Source organism: Podarcis filfolensis (assembly GCF_964270895.1).
Source record: "Podarcis filfolensis genome assembly, chromosome: 13".
Taxonomy (NCBI): domain Eukaryota; kingdom Metazoa; phylum Chordata; class Lepidosauria; order Squamata; family Lacertidae; genus Podarcis; species Podarcis filfolensis.
The window spans coordinates 47995964-48015583 of record NC_139615.1 but is presented as its reverse complement, the minus strand read 5'-3'; the positions used below and the strand labels follow the sequence as shown (position 1 = coordinate 48015583).

The 19620-nt window shown below is 44.8% G+C and overlaps 1 protein-coding gene across 8 annotated transcripts in view; it reads left to right on the top strand.

Annotated features, from left to right (window-relative positions):
* EPHA5 (EPH receptor A5) overlaps window positions 1-19620 on the top strand; it is a 245320-nt gene that overhangs the window by 144266 nt on the left and 81434 nt on the right. For 5 of the 8 annotated variants that reach the window (XM_083582598.1, XM_083582595.1, XM_083582594.1 and 2 more), the window contains exon 5: window positions 10027-10362. The exons of the other annotated variants lie outside the window; for them this stretch is intronic. In XM_083582598.1, the coding sequence (XP_083438724.1) occupies window positions 10027-10362 (336 nt within the window). The remainder of the gene's footprint in view (window positions 1-10026; window positions 10363-19620) is intronic. 8 annotated transcript variants of the gene reach the window in all.

The window sequence follows — 19620 nt, the reverse complement described above, 5'->3', positions numbered from 1 at the left end:
TCTTTGTTGCCTTACATTTTCCTATAGTTGTGCTTGCAGTCATTACATCATTGTTCTGCAGATGCTGTCGGAGGTTGTTCTGGTGGGGTGGCTGGACAATTCTGGGCCATGCTTTGAATAGTTAGGGTTTTGTGTGTGGAAAGGCATGTATGGCAGGAAGCTTGATCATTTTCCCACACTCCCTTGAGTTATAGGAAATTCATACCGTCAGTGTTGGTTTCCATAGGAAGAAACACTACTGGAGTTCTAGAGTGTTGTGATAATACCTGATTCTTTACCTACAAAGAAATTGACCACAAGGAAGCAGGCAGACACCATCTGTTCCCCACATGCAAGACACTGCTCACTCCCCATCTCATTTTTTCCTCAGATAGCTGCAAAACTCAAGATTTCTATCTCCTGCATGCCTTATTCCTATGCTACTAACATGTTCCTTAAAATATATACATACTGTATCTCCACTCAGAAAGCCACCAGTCATAAAAACCCACCAATGCCTGTTAAACATATTTAGCTATGACATATACCAAGACTGGAGAACAGATTCCTTCATACTGTACAGTACAGTAGCATTCCTTTAACAACATATTCATTCAGTTCTCAGTGCCTTCTTTTACCCTTCTAACCAGCTCCTTAGCTCAAGAGAACTGGCTTCCATGGCTCTCAACTGTCAGTTATTTGCAGTACCGCCTGAGTATTAGGGTGAATGCCTTGAGTGCTTTGTGCTCTTGTTTGAGTATAGGGGACAAAGTTAATATAGCTGTTTGGGAAGATGATGGCTCAGAGGAAGAAGATAAGAGAAACGTTTTGAATGCTGGCTACTCAGGAGAGAGTTAGAAGCTGCCTGGTATTCTGCAGCTTGTTGTATTGTAAGGGTTTGTAGCTTTCGGGGAAGCGGGAGAGAGAGGGAGAGAGAGAGAGAGAGAGAGAATAGGTAGGAACAGAAAGCTCCTTTTATGCAAGGCATTCTTTATGCATTGCTCACACAAAGGCTCTACACCAGGGGTTGGCAAACTAAGGTCTGTGGGCCGGATCAGGCCCAATTGCCTTCAGGATCCGGCCCGCGGACTGTCTGTGGATCGGTGTGGGGATTCTGTTCGTTCAGGCTGCACCATTCCCCCCCCCCCCGCGCCATTCCATTCCCCTCCACACACCACGGTGGCGCCTCCTCCCTCCTCCTGGCTTCTCCTCGCCCTGCCTAGAGAAGGAAGGGGGCTGGGCTGAGCTGGCTGAGCGCCATTTTAAGCAACCCCTCTCCGGAGCCAGCCCTTTCACGCCACTCATCTTCCCTCCGTCGCCACTGCCCTGGTGCTCCTGTGGGCCAGAGAGCGGAGTGGACGAGCTCGCTCTGCCTACCCAGGAGAAGCAGCGGCGGCGGCGGCAGCCCCTGGGAAGGTGAGCGCAGCAGCTGGGGCTGGCAGTGGGGAGGAGGATTACTTGCCCCCCTTGCCTCTTCTTCCAGACCCCCCCCCCATGCTGCTTCTCTAGCCCACCACAAAGTCTGAGGGGTAGTGGACTGGCCCACGGCTAAAAAAATTTGCCGACCCCTGCTCTACACTTTGAAGGAGCTCTTTGGACCACTCCCAACATGCATACCTTGAGTATGGATATCTGCAACAGGGGAACCTGAATGCCTAGACCTCTATACATCCAGAACCCTGCACAGTCGAGGTTCCAGACATCTGTTTATATGCTAAGTTTCCCCACTACATACCTCTATACAGTCATACCTTGGGTTACAGATGCTTCAGGTTGCGTTTTTTTGGGTTACGGACTGCCAAAACCTGGAAGTACCAGAACGGGTTACTTCTGGGTTTTGGCGGTCGCGCATGTGCAGAAGCGCTAAATCGAGCTTTGCGCATGCACAGAAGCGCTGAATCGCAACCCGCTTGTGCACAGATGCGCCGCTGTGGGTTGTGAATGCTGCGGAGTGCGAATGTGCATCCCACACGGATCATGTTCACAACCCGAGCGTCCACATAGCCAGGACTAGTCAGCTAACACAAACTTGGGGATGGGCTTTGCAGTCCTGCAGTTTCAGGGTGGCTGTTTTTATAAACTAGCTCCTGGGGACCCTGTGGAAGCTGCCTTATAATAAAACTAAGAAGAGGAGCTACTGCCCCCCTCCCAAATGGCACATTTTATATCTGTCAGCTGTGAGGGAGCCCTTCCTGTTTGGACTTTCTCCTGCAAACATTTATTTTGAAACTCCGATTTAGAATCTGTCAGGGTCCATTCATGCAGGACAAGGGAATATCTTGAATTTGCCTCTATGCTGCAGAAACCAGGCAAGAAAGCTGGGCAGGTGGGGGACACAGTCATCCCAGGGGAAAATGAACTGTGTTCATAGACCATACAATAATATATGACTCATCATAACTAGGAGAGACATAAACATTGCAGCCAAACCCTTGAATGCAGAAAACTCTTGGTCATTTTCCTGCCTGCTGTTCGCTGACTTAAAAACATGATGTTTTAAGAAAAAGTTGTTTTACTCATTTGTTGGAACCCTGCTGTTCCTTCAAAAGCAGCGTACGGACATGGAACCAGTTTTTAGAGAAAGTGATGGACGTGATGTTGCAAACAGCATCTTAGAATCACAAAATCAGATAACTGTAAAGCTGGAAGGGACCCTGACTGCAATGCAGGAATCTCAATAAATTTTTACTTTAAGAGAAATTTGCATTTGTGGACAGGGAGGAGGAATGGAATAGGTGGGAGAGCATCAGAGAACTCTTCGTTGAAGATGCTTATGTGGCGCTGTCATATATACACACTTTATTTGTATATTACTTTTCTGCATACACTGCAATCACAGCAGTTTACAATAAAGCATGACAAATAAACAAACACATTTCCCAATGTTTACGTTCTAATACGTCGCTGCCCGTAATGCTTCCGTAGAAAGGACAACTCAAAGCAGTTTCATAATATCAAACATATAATCAAATAACCTCCATATCAAAACAATTTGTCAATAATTGCTTTTTGCTTTGTCTTGAGCTTCGCTTTTGGTTTTAAGCCTGCATCAGACACTGTGCACACACTTCCAAAAAACATTTCCCCAACCCTGGGGGCTGAAATAACACTTTGTTTGGCAAAATAAATAAATAAAATGGATCCTCTCTAAAGCTGCATACTGTGAAACTTGTGTTAGTATTGTGTTAAAATTAGTTTCACTTTGGTTCCAGTGGGACATGTTAGTAATGACTTATTTAATCCCATTGATTTTAATTGGTCTGTGCTAAATATGACTAAGACTAGATCCATTCTAATAATAATAATAATAATAATAATAATAATAATAATAATAATAATTTATTTGTACCCCGCCCATCTGGCTGGGTTTCCCCAGCCACTCTGGGCGGCTTCCAACAAAGATGAAAGATACACTAAAATGTCACATATTAAAAACTTCCCTGAACAGGGCTGCCTTCAGATGTCTTCTGAATGTCAGGTAGATGTTTATCGCTTTGACATCTGATGGGAGGGCGTTCCACAGGGCGGGCGCCACTACCAAGAAGGCCCTCTGCCTGGTTCCCTGTAGCTTTGCTTCTCGCAGTGAGGGAACCTACAGAAGGCCCTCAGCGCTGGACCTCAGCGTCCGGGCAGAACGATGGGGGAGGAGATGTTCCTTCAGATATACTGGACCGAGGCCGTTTAGGGCTTTAAAGGTCAGCACCAACACTTTGAATTGTGCTCGGAAACATACTGGGAGCCAATGTAGGTCTTTCAAGACCGGTGTTATATGGTCTCGGCGGCCGCTCAAAACTAAGTCCAACTATGTCTAGATAAAGCCCATAGTGTCCTTTTTTAAAAAAAGCTAAGGAATAAGACATTGGAAGCCCATGTGGAAAAGTAAGAGAAGTTAGTTTAATCGAGATGGTGGTGGTGAGGGAGTAGCCTTAGTGCATTTTAAAAGAGAGAGAGAACACAGGGATGGGAGCTTACTAGAGATCTTCCTTCTTTTTGCAAAAGGTGATACATTATAGAAATGTTGAGAAGAGTGAGGATGTGGGACTTGGCATTAGTATGTGTCTGGTGAGAGAAGGAGAATTGCAAGACAATAATTTCCTTGATGCTGATTGTAGGAGACGTAATGGAAGACAGAAAAGTATATTTTTTTACTCACAGAACTGATTGTGGGGGAAACCGTGATTTATATAATAGGAAATATGTATGGAATTCAATCTTTGTAATGTAATGTAATGTAGTTTGAGACTGTTCATAAATACAAATGCTCCAGTTTCTATTTTCACCTCTAAATGATGACAGTGCAGCTGAACAAAATGCTCACTGAACATTCACAATCTACTACTGGTGGCTATTTAGGATAATTTTCCTCCCCTCCATTTCCCCCCCTCACTGCCCATGGTGTTATTTGCCCACATTGCCATTCAATCTATTTGGCCGTAATGGCCAATTTTATTTATATTTATGGATGTTTGCTACATCAGCTAGAATAATCTGGGGGGAGATGGATGGGGGTACCGAGTTAGATTGAGTTGGTAATGAGGGTAAGAACAGTGAGGGCAGAGGAAGAAAGAAGAACATGGTCAAAAGGAGAAACAGTTTTGGTCCATACTATCCCTAATGTGTAATCTTTGTTCTTCCAGAGGCATTTTACAGATTGTATGTGCATTTCTTATTTGTTTATGTAATGGTTTCCTATTCCGAAACACAAGAGCAGTGAATGGAAAACTTTTTCAGTTTCTACAACTCCATTTATAAACCATGATATAGTTTTAGTTCTATTGGTGTTTAAATGTTTTTATAAATTAATATGTTTGCTGTGTTTTTAGCTGTTCTTATTTTATCTGTAAGCCGACTTGAGTCCCTATCAAGTAGATAAATAATTCTCCCCACCACCACCACCCCAGGGACAATTTAACACAAATTCCTAGGGGGATCTCTCCCCTCACCCCCAGTGTATAAATGCAATAAAGGAAATTTCACCTGATGAAGTTCTTCCTATCAAGCAGCTGTTCAATAATTACTTTTGTTAGATGATTCCTTCTTGTGTGGGGCTGTCAGACCTAAGTCCCTGGGGCTTTATCACGTCCTTTGGTTTCCCTTATGTGATCTGTGCCACCCTGAGTACCTTCCCCAAAATTATTGCATTATCTTCGGGTTAGGGAGCTCATGTCCTTATCTGTTGCAGCATCTGTGTCTCCTATTTTAGCTTACAGCAAAGAAGCAGGGAGAGTGGAAGAGAGCTGAGTGCAGGATGTTGGAAAACAGTGAAGTGTGTTGATTTGCTTGTTTGTACGGCGGAGAAGGAGGGACGCGGGTGGCGCTGTGGGTTAAACCACAGAGCCTAGGACTTGCCGATCAGAAGGTCGGCGGTTCGAATCCCCCCGACGGGGTGAGCTCCCATTGCTCGGTCCCTGCTCCTGCCAACCTAGCAGTTCGAAAGCACGTCAAAGGGCAAGTAGATAAATAGGTACCGCTCCAGCGGGAAGGTAAATGGTGTTTCCGTGTGCTGCTCTGGTTCTCCAGAAGTGGCTTAGTCATACTGGCCACATGACCCGGAAACTGTACGCCGGCTCCTTGGCCAATAAAGCAAGATGAGCACCGCAACCCCAGAGTCAGTCACGACTGGACCTAATGGTCAGGGGTCCCTTTACCTTTACGGCCAAGAAGCAAGAGTGTGAGAAGAGCAGTGGTGGCTGCCCGTGGCCACTTCAGGAACGGAATTGTTTAGGCTTGCAGAAAGGTGCAGAAAGTGGACATCAGTTGGCATATGACCTCAAGAGCAGGAATGAGAGTGGCATAGATAGGGGGAGCTGCTCAAGTCCAGCAGAGATGGCAGTGGGATTTGGGGAGGCAAATGATCAGGAACATTTTTAGAAAATAATTTGTTCTTCTATTCTTTCTCCTTTCCCCAATCAAACCCAGCTTCCTATGTCCCCTGGACATCAGCTAGGTACAAAGTTTGTATCCCGCTGCCTTCCGAACACATTTGGATGTTGACACTTGGAGCTAGCCCAGCAGCCAGTCAGATATATCTGGGAGTCCATATGTAGAAATGAAAGTAATAACCACTCCCTGTTCTCCCTGGCACATCCTCAAACCCAGCAGCACCTGGTACAGTGTTACCTTGGTTCTCGGACTTAATCCGTTCCAGGAGTCTGTTCAACTCTTGAAACCATTCAAAAACCAAGGCGCTACTTCCAATTGGCTGCAGGAGCTTCCTGCAATCAAGTAGAAGCCACGTCAGACATTCGGCTTCCGAAAAACATTGCAAACCAGAATACTTACTTCCAGGTTTGCGGTGTTCAGGAGCCAATCTGTTCGGGAGCCAAGCCGTTTGAGAACCAAGATACCACTGTATTCTGTTGCATAATGCTCTGGCATATTGTGGTTCTATTTGGCTGGCCTAATAGCTGTCATGTTAGCTTTGATCTCCATTAATTTGTCTTCTGTTCTTTAAACAAACACCTATACTAGGGCCACTGCAACATCACCTAGCAGTGAAATCTATGCACTGAAAAAAGTAATACATTTTGTCGCTGCATAACCTACTGCCAGTCAACTTCACTGGGTAAAATGTGTGGACTGAATGTGCAATATGGCAACATCAGGCTGGATTTGTCTGTGTATACGCACAAACAAGGCACATGCTATTCTGTTGGAAACTGCTCCCAATCTCTGCAGGAATGCCAGGTTTTCTGCAGTCTGAGTGAGAGCCAAACTAGACCCCATCCACAAATTTAGCTAGGGTTTAAAGGCACTCTACTACTTCCACCAGGTTTCAGTTCAAACTAGGGTCTTTGAGCCTGCTTTTTACATGCCCACCCTCTGCCCCTCGCTTGTAGTCCTCAACCACCCATGGAAGGATTCTGTGCTCCGTGAAAAATCATGCTATCTATGCCTTCTCTTGTCAGAGGTCAGCTCAGCACCCGGGAGTTTTCTTAAAATACATGCAACATGCTGCCGTTTATGAAGAGCAGATGCATTCTGGTTTCTTTGCAATACACAACCTTTAGAGTGGTAGCACAATCTTTTCCCAACCCCTGTTTCCATATACACTTAGTGGCCAAGATGGTGGAAACCTTTTGGAAAAAAGTGTATTTCTGATGTTTGATGGCTCATAACACCACTTCCTTTTGGAGTAATACCATAAAATTATATATCAGTGGAAAGATAATTTAATGAAGAATGTAATGCCTCAAAGTATGTTCAATTAGCTGTATTCTATCAAAAGTTATAGCCAAATAACCAGAAAAAGGAATCACAACAGGTTGATATGCAGTAGCTTTCCTTCATCTGAATGTAGCCAATGAGCATGAGTGTTTAGAGAGCCAATCAGGTGTTATTGAGCCACCAAACCTCGGAAATACACTTTCCCCAAAAGGTTTCCACAATCCTGGCCACTAGTGTAATTGCAGAGAAGCCTGCCTGCTTAAATATCCCATAATGGCGGGCGATGCTCTGTCTCTGCCTTTGCCATTTAAGCTCTGGTACGCTATGTGAACATGAGTTGGCTCTCAGGGACTTTTCATGCACTGAAAGTGTGAATGTGACGAGCATCTGGTTGAGGCTGCTTATATCATACAAGGAAATCCTTCAGGGAACTGGCATGTGGTTCCCAGCTGAACGTACAGTTAGTGGATACCCACAGTTTGCTACAACGAAGAGCTTTTACGAACATCTGCTTTACACTTGGACCATTTTCTATGGGACAGCAAAGTGGCAGAAGCTGTCAGCTGGTCCCCAATGAAGATTAGACAGCTTTTCCTTTCTCTTTTGTGCAAATCAGGTGACAAACTTGACAGGAACGAGGTAACAGGGTTAGATCAGATTTAACTTTACTCACCCAGCAGGCAATCCAGTAGTAGGCTATCAAGGTGTCATCAAAGGCTGCAGGTCATGAATGAGTAGCTATGGCATTGCATTAAATGAATGCTACGTACGGACGCGGGTGGCGCTGTGGTCTAAACCACAGAGCCTAGGGCTTGCCTATCAGAAGGTCGGCAGTTCGAATCCCTGCGACGGGGTGAGCTCCCGTTGTTCGGTCCCAGCTCCTGCCCACCTAGCAGTTCGAAAGCACGTCAAAGTGCAAGTAGATAAATAGGTACCGCTGCAGCGGGAAGGTAAATGGTGTTTCCATGCGCTGCTCTGGTTCGCCAGAAGCAGCTTAGTCATGCTGGCCACATGACCCGGAAGCTGTACGCCGGCTCCCTCAGCCAGTAAAGTGAGATTAGTGCCGCAACCCCAGAGTCGTCTGCGACTTTACCTAACGGTCAGGGGTCCCTTTACCTTTACCTTTTTACATTTCATACAGGATTGGCCTGCATACAGTAGATCTCAAACATGCTATTGACAGAGATTCTACCCTCCCAACATATGTCTAAAGTGAAAGTATGAAGAATTCTAAAATGATATACCTTAGTTTGGAGCTGTGTGCTATGGAACCATAGGATGACCTCAGTTTGTTCCTGTTGCCCCCTTAACAATAGGCATCACTGACACCATTGTTAAAAAATCTGCTTTTGCTGCCCATCTACTACTGAGCCAGGTTCAAGGTCCCTGCATTAATTTACAAAGCCCAGAACAACTTAGGTCCAGGGCACCTCAGGCATTGCTTAAACCCTTATATCCCAGTTTGATCGCAGAGATTATCTGCTGGAGTAGTGTTGTCAGTTCCTTGCGTTGGAAAGGCTCCTTTGACAATTGCAAGAAACCGAACTTACAGTGTCAATGGCACAGTCATGTGGAATACTCTGCTGATAGAGATTCTGCAGGCGCCTTCTGTTTCAACATTTATGCACATCCTGAAAACTTTTCTATTCCATCAGGGTTATTCAGGCAGGGAAGAACACATCTTTCCATCATTGCTAGCTGATTTCTGATTTTAACTTTTTCAATTTTTGTTTAAACGGATGGTTTCATAGATAATTGCTGCGTGCTGCTCTGATATTTCTAACAAACAGTGGTAAGAATTAATTATATATTTATTGCAAATACATAAAGCTGGGGTGGGCTGCATTCCAATGTCAGGCTGCTGACATAGCTCTGCTGCCTGTTGGTTGTGAGGATTCTTACAAAGACTCCGGCATGTCACTTGTTTCGTTGAGATAAGCAAGAATCCATTCTCAGGATAACTTAAACACAGTTTGGTTATGGCTTCACCGCTGAGAGAATCTGACTGTGCACTCTTTATTCGAAAATGTAAAGCAGCTTAGTGGAACACCCACCAAGATAATCTTAGACAAGTCTTCCCCAGTTTTGTACCCTCTAGAAGTTTTTAACTAAGACTCCCATCAGCCCCAGCTAGTTGGCCATGCTGGCTGAGACTGATGGGAGATATAGTCCAAAGAGCATCAGGTTGAGAAACGCCTGTCTTAGATGGCTGGTTGGCTGATATAACATGGATTTCATGCTTCTTGACTGAACAGTCTGAACCAGACAACATCCCGGTTCTGCTTTATGCCCTGAGTGGGGTTTTCATTCTGTGGCCTCTGTGGGATGGAGCCAGGGACAGTTGAAGACATTTTGGCACCTGAGGCAAGCCACAAAATGGTGATCCCACTCTCTGCCCCTGCCAGGGAAGAATGGTGGTTGAAGATCTGCATCAGGAACAAGGAGGGAATGATGATCTGCACTGGGAACAAGGGGGGAGTGAAGGTCTACATCGCAAACAAGGGGGAGAGGAGACCAGCAGTGTCTCCTATTTGCCAAGATGTCACCTGAGAGGTGAAATGAGAGGGACTGCCATAGAGGCAGCAGATCAGGCCCACAATGAGCATGCCACACCTGTTGCTGCTACCATGGCACTGGCACTGGAAAATGCAATCCATGGAGGCTGGATCTGCTGTTCTGTGGAACCTGCCACCCGAGACAGTCACCTCTCCTTGCCTCATGGGTGGGCCAGCCCCGGATGGAACCCACCAGCACTTAATGCCTTCCAAAGAGCTGGGTTGGTTAGAATTTCCCCCTCCCATAGACAGTATCTAAGCAAATGGGTTGGGAGGGACTTTGAATCTGATTCTTACCATGTGTTTTTCTCACTTTACACGCCAGGACCCCCCTCTGCTCCCCGGAGTGCCATCTCAAATGTTAACGAGACTAGTGTCTTTCTGGAATGGATTCCTCCTGCTGATACTGGTGGAAGGAAAGATGTGTCTTATTATATTGCATGCAAGAAGTGCAACTGGCACTCAGGTCTCTGTGAGGCGTGTGGTGGTCATGTCAGGTATCTCCCACAACAAAGCGGCCTGAGAAACACCTCTGTGATGATGGTGGACCTGCTTGCCCACACAAACTATACCTTTGAAATTGAGGCACTGAATGGTGTGTCCGACCAGAGTCCGGCTGCGAGGCAATTTGTGTCTGTCAATGTAACCACAAACCAGGCAGGTAAGTGCAAAGTTTCGCAACGGGATAATTAGGTTCTGTGGGTGGGTTTGCCAGGCGTGGAACACGGTGGTTGAGCACAGCTTGAAATCGCCGAGCTTGGCTTTTGATAATGAACTTGCGTTTCTTTCCTTTTTTGTTTTTCTCTGGTTACATCACATAAATTACTAAGCCACACAATATAAGAAATGTTTCCTCTCAGGGGCCCGTTTAATAGACCATGGAGTTACTTGTGCAGAGTATTTCTCATTCACTGTCAATTTAGTCATAAATGCAGCCATTTTCCCTCGTCGGTTAAAATCTAGATGTGGCTAAGATGCTTTTCAACAGCCTTTAAAGCAGTAGTTTGCACTTTTAAAAGATTGTTTGAAGAAGAAGGAAAGATAGTGACTTTTTAAAGTGTAGCTTTGGCACCAAGAATACATTTGCAAGCTCCTAGCAGAAGACCAAGTGTGATGGCTTGAGGGCAGCATTTTCTAGAGTGTGGTCTGTGGACCATCAGTGGTCCAAAAGGTTCAGTCAGGTGGTCCTTGGCTTGTCTGTGGATTTGTGGTTAAAGAAAGGAAGATGACACATCCATCACGTTGAATAGTCGTGCTGATTTTTAATGTTATTTTAATGTTTGTTTTATTTCTTATGCTGCCCTTCTATTGTATCACAGTTTGAATTATATGGAATTATGGTTCTGCAACAGATTGAAAAATAGCTAAGTGCTCCTCCAAGGACATCAGCAATTCTCCATGACAGGGAAAAGTATTAACCACACACAAAAAGCAAAATAATTTAAGAACAAGTTAACCACCTGCATTTTCAGAACTGCAAATTATAATTTTTTTAAAAGTTTCCCAAATAATTTAAATTAAAAGGCATGCTTGCCAGTTTACACCTCTTTGCTTACAGTTTGCATAAAAAAAGTAGCCTGCAACTTTCTCACTGTTAGTGTATATAAAGCTATATTACGGGTATCAAACTTGTCTACATTGGTATCTGCTTTGTGGACCAAATCTGACAGGTGGGTACAGCCACCTATCTTTCAATCAACTGATGATGCAAATAAATGGGGTTTGGTTCTTTGAAGACCTGAAACTGGGTCTTCAGACCAGGTGACAGGCAGCAATGTGCTACTAAAGGGTTTTCCTTTCCGTTTTGAAGGAGAGGACCTTTGCATTGGCAGCACCTTGATGCCTGCTATGTGTCCAGCCAAACTTAGCAGGTTTGGGGGCATGAGAGAGCTCTGTGCACCCAGATCAAGCACGATCACCCTCCTGTTGCTTTGTGGCGATGGTGCAGGGTGTGTGTGTGTCCTGCTTAATGCTAAATTCTGCCTTCAGGTGCTTTGCAAAAGGGCTGCCTGAAAGAGCTTGCACACTTCTTTTGAGATGGTGGGTAGGGATTCCTCTCCCATTCCGCCAGCCAGCTGGCTTCAAGGAGGCACATGAGCAGCTTCTATCCTATTCCCCACAGATAACAGGGTGTGCAGCCCATGGAAGATTGAATCCTGTTTTATCGCCCATCAGCTGATGTCTCCTATGGTGACACTGCTCTAGCCGCTAGTTCTAGAGGTGTGGGGTGTGAATGTGTGAATGTGGAGAATCTGAAACCAAGGCAGATCTTGGGATGTGGTCAAGATGGGTTATCTGGGACCCAGAGAAGACATCCATGAGTTGGGGCACTTCAGGCAGCCACAGGAATATTGCTGGTTTCTTCTAGAGGGGTTCTGTGTATTGTCCCAAGCCTATACCTCAGAAGAGTTCTGGATAAGGTAGGTTTTTAAATAATGTCAAGGCTCCCTACCACTGTGATATTGCTTGCCTATAAACATTTGGAAGGATTAGTCCAAGGTGTCCCTCAGGTTTACTTTCCCTCCCTCCTTTTGGCCATTCACAAGTCTGGCTTCCCTGATTCAAGAATCCTGATCTGGATTTTCTTATCATTACAGGGATAGCTCACAGCCGCCAGAAAACGTAGGTCTATTGCCAATGTAGTCCCAATGTCAGGCATGAATTTGGGCTGTGCCTTGTGTCAGGGAAGCCCCAAGACAGAGAAATGGAAACCTGGTTGAAATTTGGTCAGAGCAGCGCATGTCAGTATAATATGTATCTAAAATAAGATCACCGACCTCCCTGTGCCTGCATTAGTTGAAAAGCAGTTGACTTTTGCTCAGGAGATGTACACTTTTTTGAGGAATTGGCTGCTCTGCTCAGTTCCACACCACAGAATAAACTTTGTGTGGTCAGAGTGATTAATGCTTTCAGGATGAGAAAAATGCACGCAGGATTAATCACACACACATGCCTATCTCTCTGTCTCTTCCCATCCCCTGTTGATCTCATCGGTTGTTTGAGTTTAAGGAAGGCAAGTCTTTTAGTGTGATGTAGTAGATAGTGGACACGGGTGGCGCTGTGGGTTAAACCACAGAGCCTAGGACTTGCCCATAGAAGGTCGGCGGTTCGAATCCCCGCAACAGGGTGAGCTCCCGTTGTTTGGTCCCTGCTCCTGCCCACCTAGCAGTTCAAAAGCACGTCAAAGTGCAAGTAGATAAATAGGTACCACACCAGTAGGAAGGTAAACGGCATTTCCACGGAAACTGCCATCCTTCTTGTCGTTGCCTCTGCTGTGGCCACCACCAGCTCTGCCGCCATCACATCTGCAACTGGTGGAGAAGTGTTGCTACCATTGGCACCAGTTTCAGGCAAGATCGTGCCAATTTGGGGTGAGAGCTTGCCCCAAATGGATGCAATCTTACCCCAAATTGGAGGTGGAGGCAAGGTGCCCACAGTGTTCCCACCAGGGTGGTGGTTTCTTCAGCCTGAGGCAGCAGCCTCGCCTTGCCCAGTGGCTGGGTTGGCTCTGAGTTCTACACATGTCGTTCTCCCCACCACCACATCCCTGTCAGCAGAAACCAGTGGGCAAATGCAAAGAAACACCCTAGTAAATATGATGAAACGTACACTGAGAAAGGGAGAACTTGGCATGGGGACTGATGAGAGGAGTTGGGTTCCTCAGACAACCAGGTGGATGTCAGGTGAGCACTATTCTGTTTTGGTCAGGTCTTCCCTGGAATTCTGTGTCAAGTGCTGAGCACCCCAGTCCAAGAAAGATAGTGTATTTTTCGCTCCATAAGGCACACCGGACCATAAGGCGCACCTAGTTTTTAGGGGGGGGAATCAAGAAAAAAATCTTATTTCCCCCCCCCCCCAGCCCCAAAAAGCAGCCTGTCCGCTTCTCCCAGAGCTTCTGGGGCTGTCAGGGGCTGTCAGGGGAAGCCCAGGTCCCCCCCCCAGCCCCAAAGAGCAAAGAAGCCAAGACAGCGAGCGGGATGGAACCCACTCACTGTCTTGGCTTTGTTTTTAGCCGCGGGGCTGGGGCAAGGGAAGCCCAAGCTTCCCCCGATCCCAGCCCCCAAAACAGGCCGGGGAGCGGCGGCAAGGTTGCGCGCAGCCTTGCCTCTGCTCCTGGGGCTGGCGGGGGAAGCCCAAGTTCCCCCCCCCAGCCCCAGGGACCACACATTCGCTCCATAAGACGCACAGACATTTCCCCTTAGTTTTTAAGAGGAAAAAAGTGCATCATATGGAGCGAAAAATACGGTACTTGCAAACTAGCAGGTGTCCACGGGAGGGGCGACAAAGATGGTGGGACCTCTGGAGACCAAGTCCTGTGAGGAAAGGTTGAAGATACATTTCGCCGGGAGAAGAGACAATTAAGAGAAGATATGATAGCCATCTTCAAATGTTTGAATGTTCAAATGTTTGAATGACCACCTAGATGGTGGTGCTAGTCTGTTTTCTATTGCTCCAGAAAACAAAACCAGTTGGGTTTTAGTTACAAGAAAAAGGATTTGGAAGAGTTTGAGTTATCTGACAGAGAAACAGACCGCCTCAGAAAATGGCAGACTTTCCTTTGTGAGAGGTTTTTAAAGTAGAGGCTGCCTAGCCATCTATTAGGAATGCCATAGCGGTGGATGTCTGCATCAGCAGGGGATTGAACTAGATGACTTTTGAGATACTTTTCAACTCTATGATTCTTTGAAGCTCAGCAGATGGTCATGTTCATGTCGCTTTCCCCTCAGACTAGCCTACATCCCATTGTTTTTTCTGAGAGTAAGATGGAATGATATACAAAGTACACCACCCTAAGCTTTGCAGATAAAGTTAGATATACCAATGTGAAGGGTTTCTAAAAAATGGAGGTACCATCAGACAACTTCACCCTTTTGTGTAGAAGCTGGGCGTACCAAGGTTTGGTAGAAGACATTTCTCAGGACAAAGACATCTATTTTATATTGGCAGTGAGAAATGTTGTGCCTGGAAATTCAGACCATATGCCATGGTATTGGTCTGGCAGACTCATTGGTGTTGACAGAAAATTTGCTAACCAGCACCGCAGATGGGGCACTACTTTACCATGTCAAGCTCAAGAAAATTCTTGTGAATTTCAGAATTTACAAAAGGCTCATGCATTAAGATTCTGGCTGCTCCAGAAGTACATCACAAGTGCAACTTTTGGTATAAATTTGTTTTTGGTTCTTGCAGGAAATATTTCCTGAAAACTTTGCCTTTTCCTCAAATAATTTATGTCTCCCCCCTCTTTTTTCTTTTGTATAACTGGCACCCTTAATATGTCTTGCTTTCTTAATTTTCATTTTTGACTGCAAGGGGTATGTGAAGCATCTGCGAACCCAAATTACACTGGAAATTGCAACAAGAAAACAACTGGATCGTTTTCCAGACTGAAAAGTATAACAATAAGCTGAATCATGTCTTTGAATAGCTAGCAGTAGAAGATCAGATGATAGAATCCATGAACGACTTTATTATGAAAAGTTGATCAATTTAATGACTAATCTATGGTTCTCTGTACATTATTCAAATTGTTGTGACCATTTAGTAGCACTGTGAAATGTAAGACTGGAAAGAGGTGTTCAGAGTCCAATAAATTCATGTGACGAGAAAACGTGGATTATGCAATTGATGTAACATGTAACATAAGCAAATCTTTACATATTTCTGCTGAGGGCTTTTCAGTTTATTTAAATACATCATGTACCATCTTTCCTTGAATTATTTTTTATTTATTTCACAAGATTTGGATGCCATGTGATTCTTAAAGCAAAAATCTCAAAGCCAGCTTTAAAAATAATAATCTACTAACCCTTTACTCCTGCAACCAAGTGTGAATCCCCATTCTTGCTGACCAATAACCTTATTCAGCTACACCTTGGATGCCTGGCATTCCCCTGGAGCTTACCCACAAAGTTTAAGCCTATGTTTGCATCCATCAGCTTTAAAAGAAAGAATTGTGATTCTCAGAGAGCTGGCTTCTGCACCTGACACCAATTCCCTGGGCTTGTGTGAAATCAGAGAAACAAGCCCTATTCACATACTCATAGAACTGTAGGGTTGGAAGGGACCCAAAGGGTCAATTATGGGCCCCTTGAACACCAGCCCCAGCCCCTCCAACATTATCTTCCCTGTGTTGAGCAGACAGGCAGCCTGAAGGAGAATTGCTGGTTGTTGTTGTTTAGTCGTTTAGTCGTGTCCGACTCTTCATGACCCCGTGGACCAGAGCACACCAGGCACTCCTGTCTTCCACTGCCTCCCGCAGTTTGGTCAAACTCATGCTAGTAGCTTCGAGAACACTATCCAACCATCCCATCCTCTGTCGTCCCCTTCTCCTTGTGCCCTCCATCTTTCCCAACATCAGGGTCTTTTCCAGGGAGCCTTCTCTTCTCATGAGGTGGCCAAAGTACTGGAGCCTCAGCTTCAGGATCTGTCCTTCCAGTGAGCACTCAGGGCTGATTTCCTTCAGAATGGATAGGTTTGATCTTCTTGCAGTCCATGGGACTCTCAAGAGTCTCCTCCAGCACCATAATTCAAAAGCATCAATTCTTTGGCGATCAGCCTTCTTTATGGTCCAGCTCTCACTTCCATACACCACTACTGGGAAGACCATAGCTTTAACTATCCGGACCTTTGTCGGCAAGGTGATGTCTCTGCTTTTTAAGATGCTGTCTAGGTTTGTCATTGCTTTTCTCCCAAGAAGCAGGCATCTTCTAATTTTGTGACTGCTGTCACCATCTGCAGTGATCATGGAGCCCAAGAAAGTAAAATCTCTCACTGCCTCCATTTCTTCCCCTTCTATTTGCCAGGAGGTGATGGGCCCAGTGGCCATGATCTTCGTTTTTTTGATGTTGAGCTTCAGACCATATTTTGCGCTCTCCTCTTTCACCCTCATTAAAAGGTTCTATAATTCCTCCTCACTTTCTACCATCAAGGTTGTGTCATCTGCATATCTGAGGTTGTTGATATTTCTTCCGGCAATCTTAATTCCGGCTTGGGATGGCTGGACATGGTTACAACCATCCCAGCAACTGGGTCCCTGGTTGTGGAGAGATCAAGGGCAGAGGAAGCAGGACTGGCTTGCTCAGCCCTTTAGCCCATCCATAGATACAGATTAAGATGTCCTGGGTTGGGTTTTAGCTTCTGTCCATTGTGGCATCCTTCTGAGCCAGAAACGAAGGTTCTGCCATCAGGGGTCACCATCGGCTCAAGTGTTGAGCCGGGTACCAGAAGAAGATGGAGAACCAGCTCAGCTCCCTCATTGACACACACTGCACCAGTTTCCCAGTGGCTTCATGGAAAGAACACCCTTCCCATGTGTAAGCCTATTGTACTGGCACACTGAGGCTGGAAGTGGATAATACAAGATGCATGCTGATGCCACATAGCAGCTGCTCGCCTCCTCATCCTTTTCCCTGAGTTAATGCCATGTGATATAATGTCGCCATGCTGCGAGTCTCCTCATCTATGCTCTGTTTCACCGGCTTCTGCTAGAAGTGGCAGGAAAACACATTGCGCAGAAGCATTGCATCTCACTTCTTTGATTGCCAGGGATGTTCGTCAGGAGGAGAGGAAGGGCTGGGTGCTGTTTTCAGTGGCACCCACATACGTACCATAACATCTAACGTTGGCTGAAGAAGTCTACCTACGCCAGAAGGTTTGGGACTATGTGCTTCTCTCAGGACACAAAAAGGCGGCGCTTTTGTGAAAACAGTATTCCTTTTATTTTTATTTTTATCAATTTGACAAGCACTACCTTTTGCCAAGTCCAAAACTCCACAGACCTATTCAAATATGTGTAATGATATTTCAGGGGTCCAATGTAAACAAGAGCGGCAGGGGGGAAAGGTGTCCAACTTGTTTTTCTTTTTTGAAAATTATCTTCCCGGTGACTCTTCTCCTGTGAGGATTAAGATGTGCTGAGTACCCCTTTCATTGCTGCTTCCTCACTTCCAGTCACACTCACTGTAAACAGATTTTCTGGTTTCAGAGACTGTCTGGCTACTCTTACATACATTTGTGATCAATGAATGTGATTCAGTTGGTTTTTTGCAAGTCTGTGATAGCCTTCAACTGCTTCTGAAGAGCAGTGTATAATGTAGAACCCAAGATTTCTGAGATTTTTCTTTTCCCCATCTAAAAAAGTAAAAGCTTGCTAACCCACTCCTGTTATTTCCTGCCGCCCCAGGCAAATTTTCCTCTACAGATCAAGACCATCATCCTTTCACACACCCCAAAAAACAAATGAACAGGTTTTGTGTCCTGGATTACAATAATATTTTTTTTAAAAAAATAATATAAAAAATATATTCAGTTTTACAGTTTTATATTCAACACGACTGTCATTATCTCACACAAAAATGTAAATCCCAATATCCCCCCCCCATGACTTTCCTCAGCCTCCTCTTCTGGTTCCTTAGATATTTGCTTTTTCTGTTTATTTTATTCTACGTTAATTTTGTAGTCTTTTCATTAACTGTTCTTATATTTTTATCCTTTTTATACCATATCTTTTCAATTACATCTATGTTGTTTTCCCAATAGTTGCACCTTAACTTTTTTGCTTGTTTTCTTAATTTTAAGTGTTTACTCAAACCCTGCTATTGCATCCACTTCTTTACAATGTTTCTATATATACATCATAAACGATTCCCAATCTTTTAAAAAGTCTCTTTTGTCCTTATCTCTAAGTTTTCTCGGGAGCTTCGCCATTTCAGCGGATTCCATCTATTTTGCTTGCCATTCTTCTTTTGTTGGTGTCTTGTCATCTTTCCATTTTGGGGCTAGTAATATCTTTCATCTTTCCATTTTGGGGCTAGTAATATATGCATGCCAAATAGTTGTGGCATGCATAAATAGCTTCTTCCACTCTTTTGGCAAGTCTTGACCTGGTTTACAAATTTATTGTACAAATAAATGAGCATAGACAATCTTTTGAGTCACCTTTCAGTCTTCCATTTGTATATATCTGTGTTCTCATTTCCCCTTTTATCTTTTTTTTTGGGGGGGGCAAAGGGAGTGTTAAAAAGTTAAAGGTAAAGGACCCCTGACAGTTCAGTCCAGTCACAAACAACTCTGGGGTTGCGGTGCTCATCTCACTTTACTGACCGAGGGAGCAGGCATACAGCTTCCGGGTCATGTGGCCAGCATGACTAAGCCGCTTTTGGTGAAAGCAGAGCAGTGCATGGAAACTCCGTTTACCTTCCCGCCGGGGCGGTACCTATTTATCTACTTGCACTTTGACGTGCTTTTGAACTGCTAGGTTGGCAGGAGCTGGGACCGAGCAACAGGAGCTCACCCCGTTGTGGGAATTCGAACCGCTGACCTTCTGATCAGCAAGCCCTCCGCGTCCCTAAAGGAGTGATACAATTCCTCATTTTTTGACAGTGTAGGAGTGGCCATCCTCTTTGGCAGCAACTTAGTATTTCAAAGTTGTTCCAAGTGCTCTGTGGAGCCACATGGAGGGCTATAATCTGCTCACCACACAAAACAAAAAACACACACCTTTCTCTTCCCACTACCACCAGACAGGGAAAAGACCACACCAACAACTGAATTCAATCAGGAAAAGCACCCCTGCTGAAATGCACAGGATATTTTAAAAGTGTAGATGCCTTGCATTATATAGTGATATCTAGTGAGGCTTGAGAATGAAAAGAACTAAGTGCTGTTTTGTGCCAGTGTGTTGCAGCTTTTAATTCTGCATTGTGTTTTATTACAAGGGAGAACCTGCAGTTGGTGTACCCCCCACGGAAATGTTTTAGTTTCGTTTTGTTGTACATTGCTTGGAACAAACCTTGGAAAGGCCATGAAGAAATTTTAAATAGATGCAGATGAAAACATGAGCAGGATTTTAATTTCACTTGTAATGTAACAAATACTATGGACAATATAGATAGATATAAAATATAGATTATGAAAT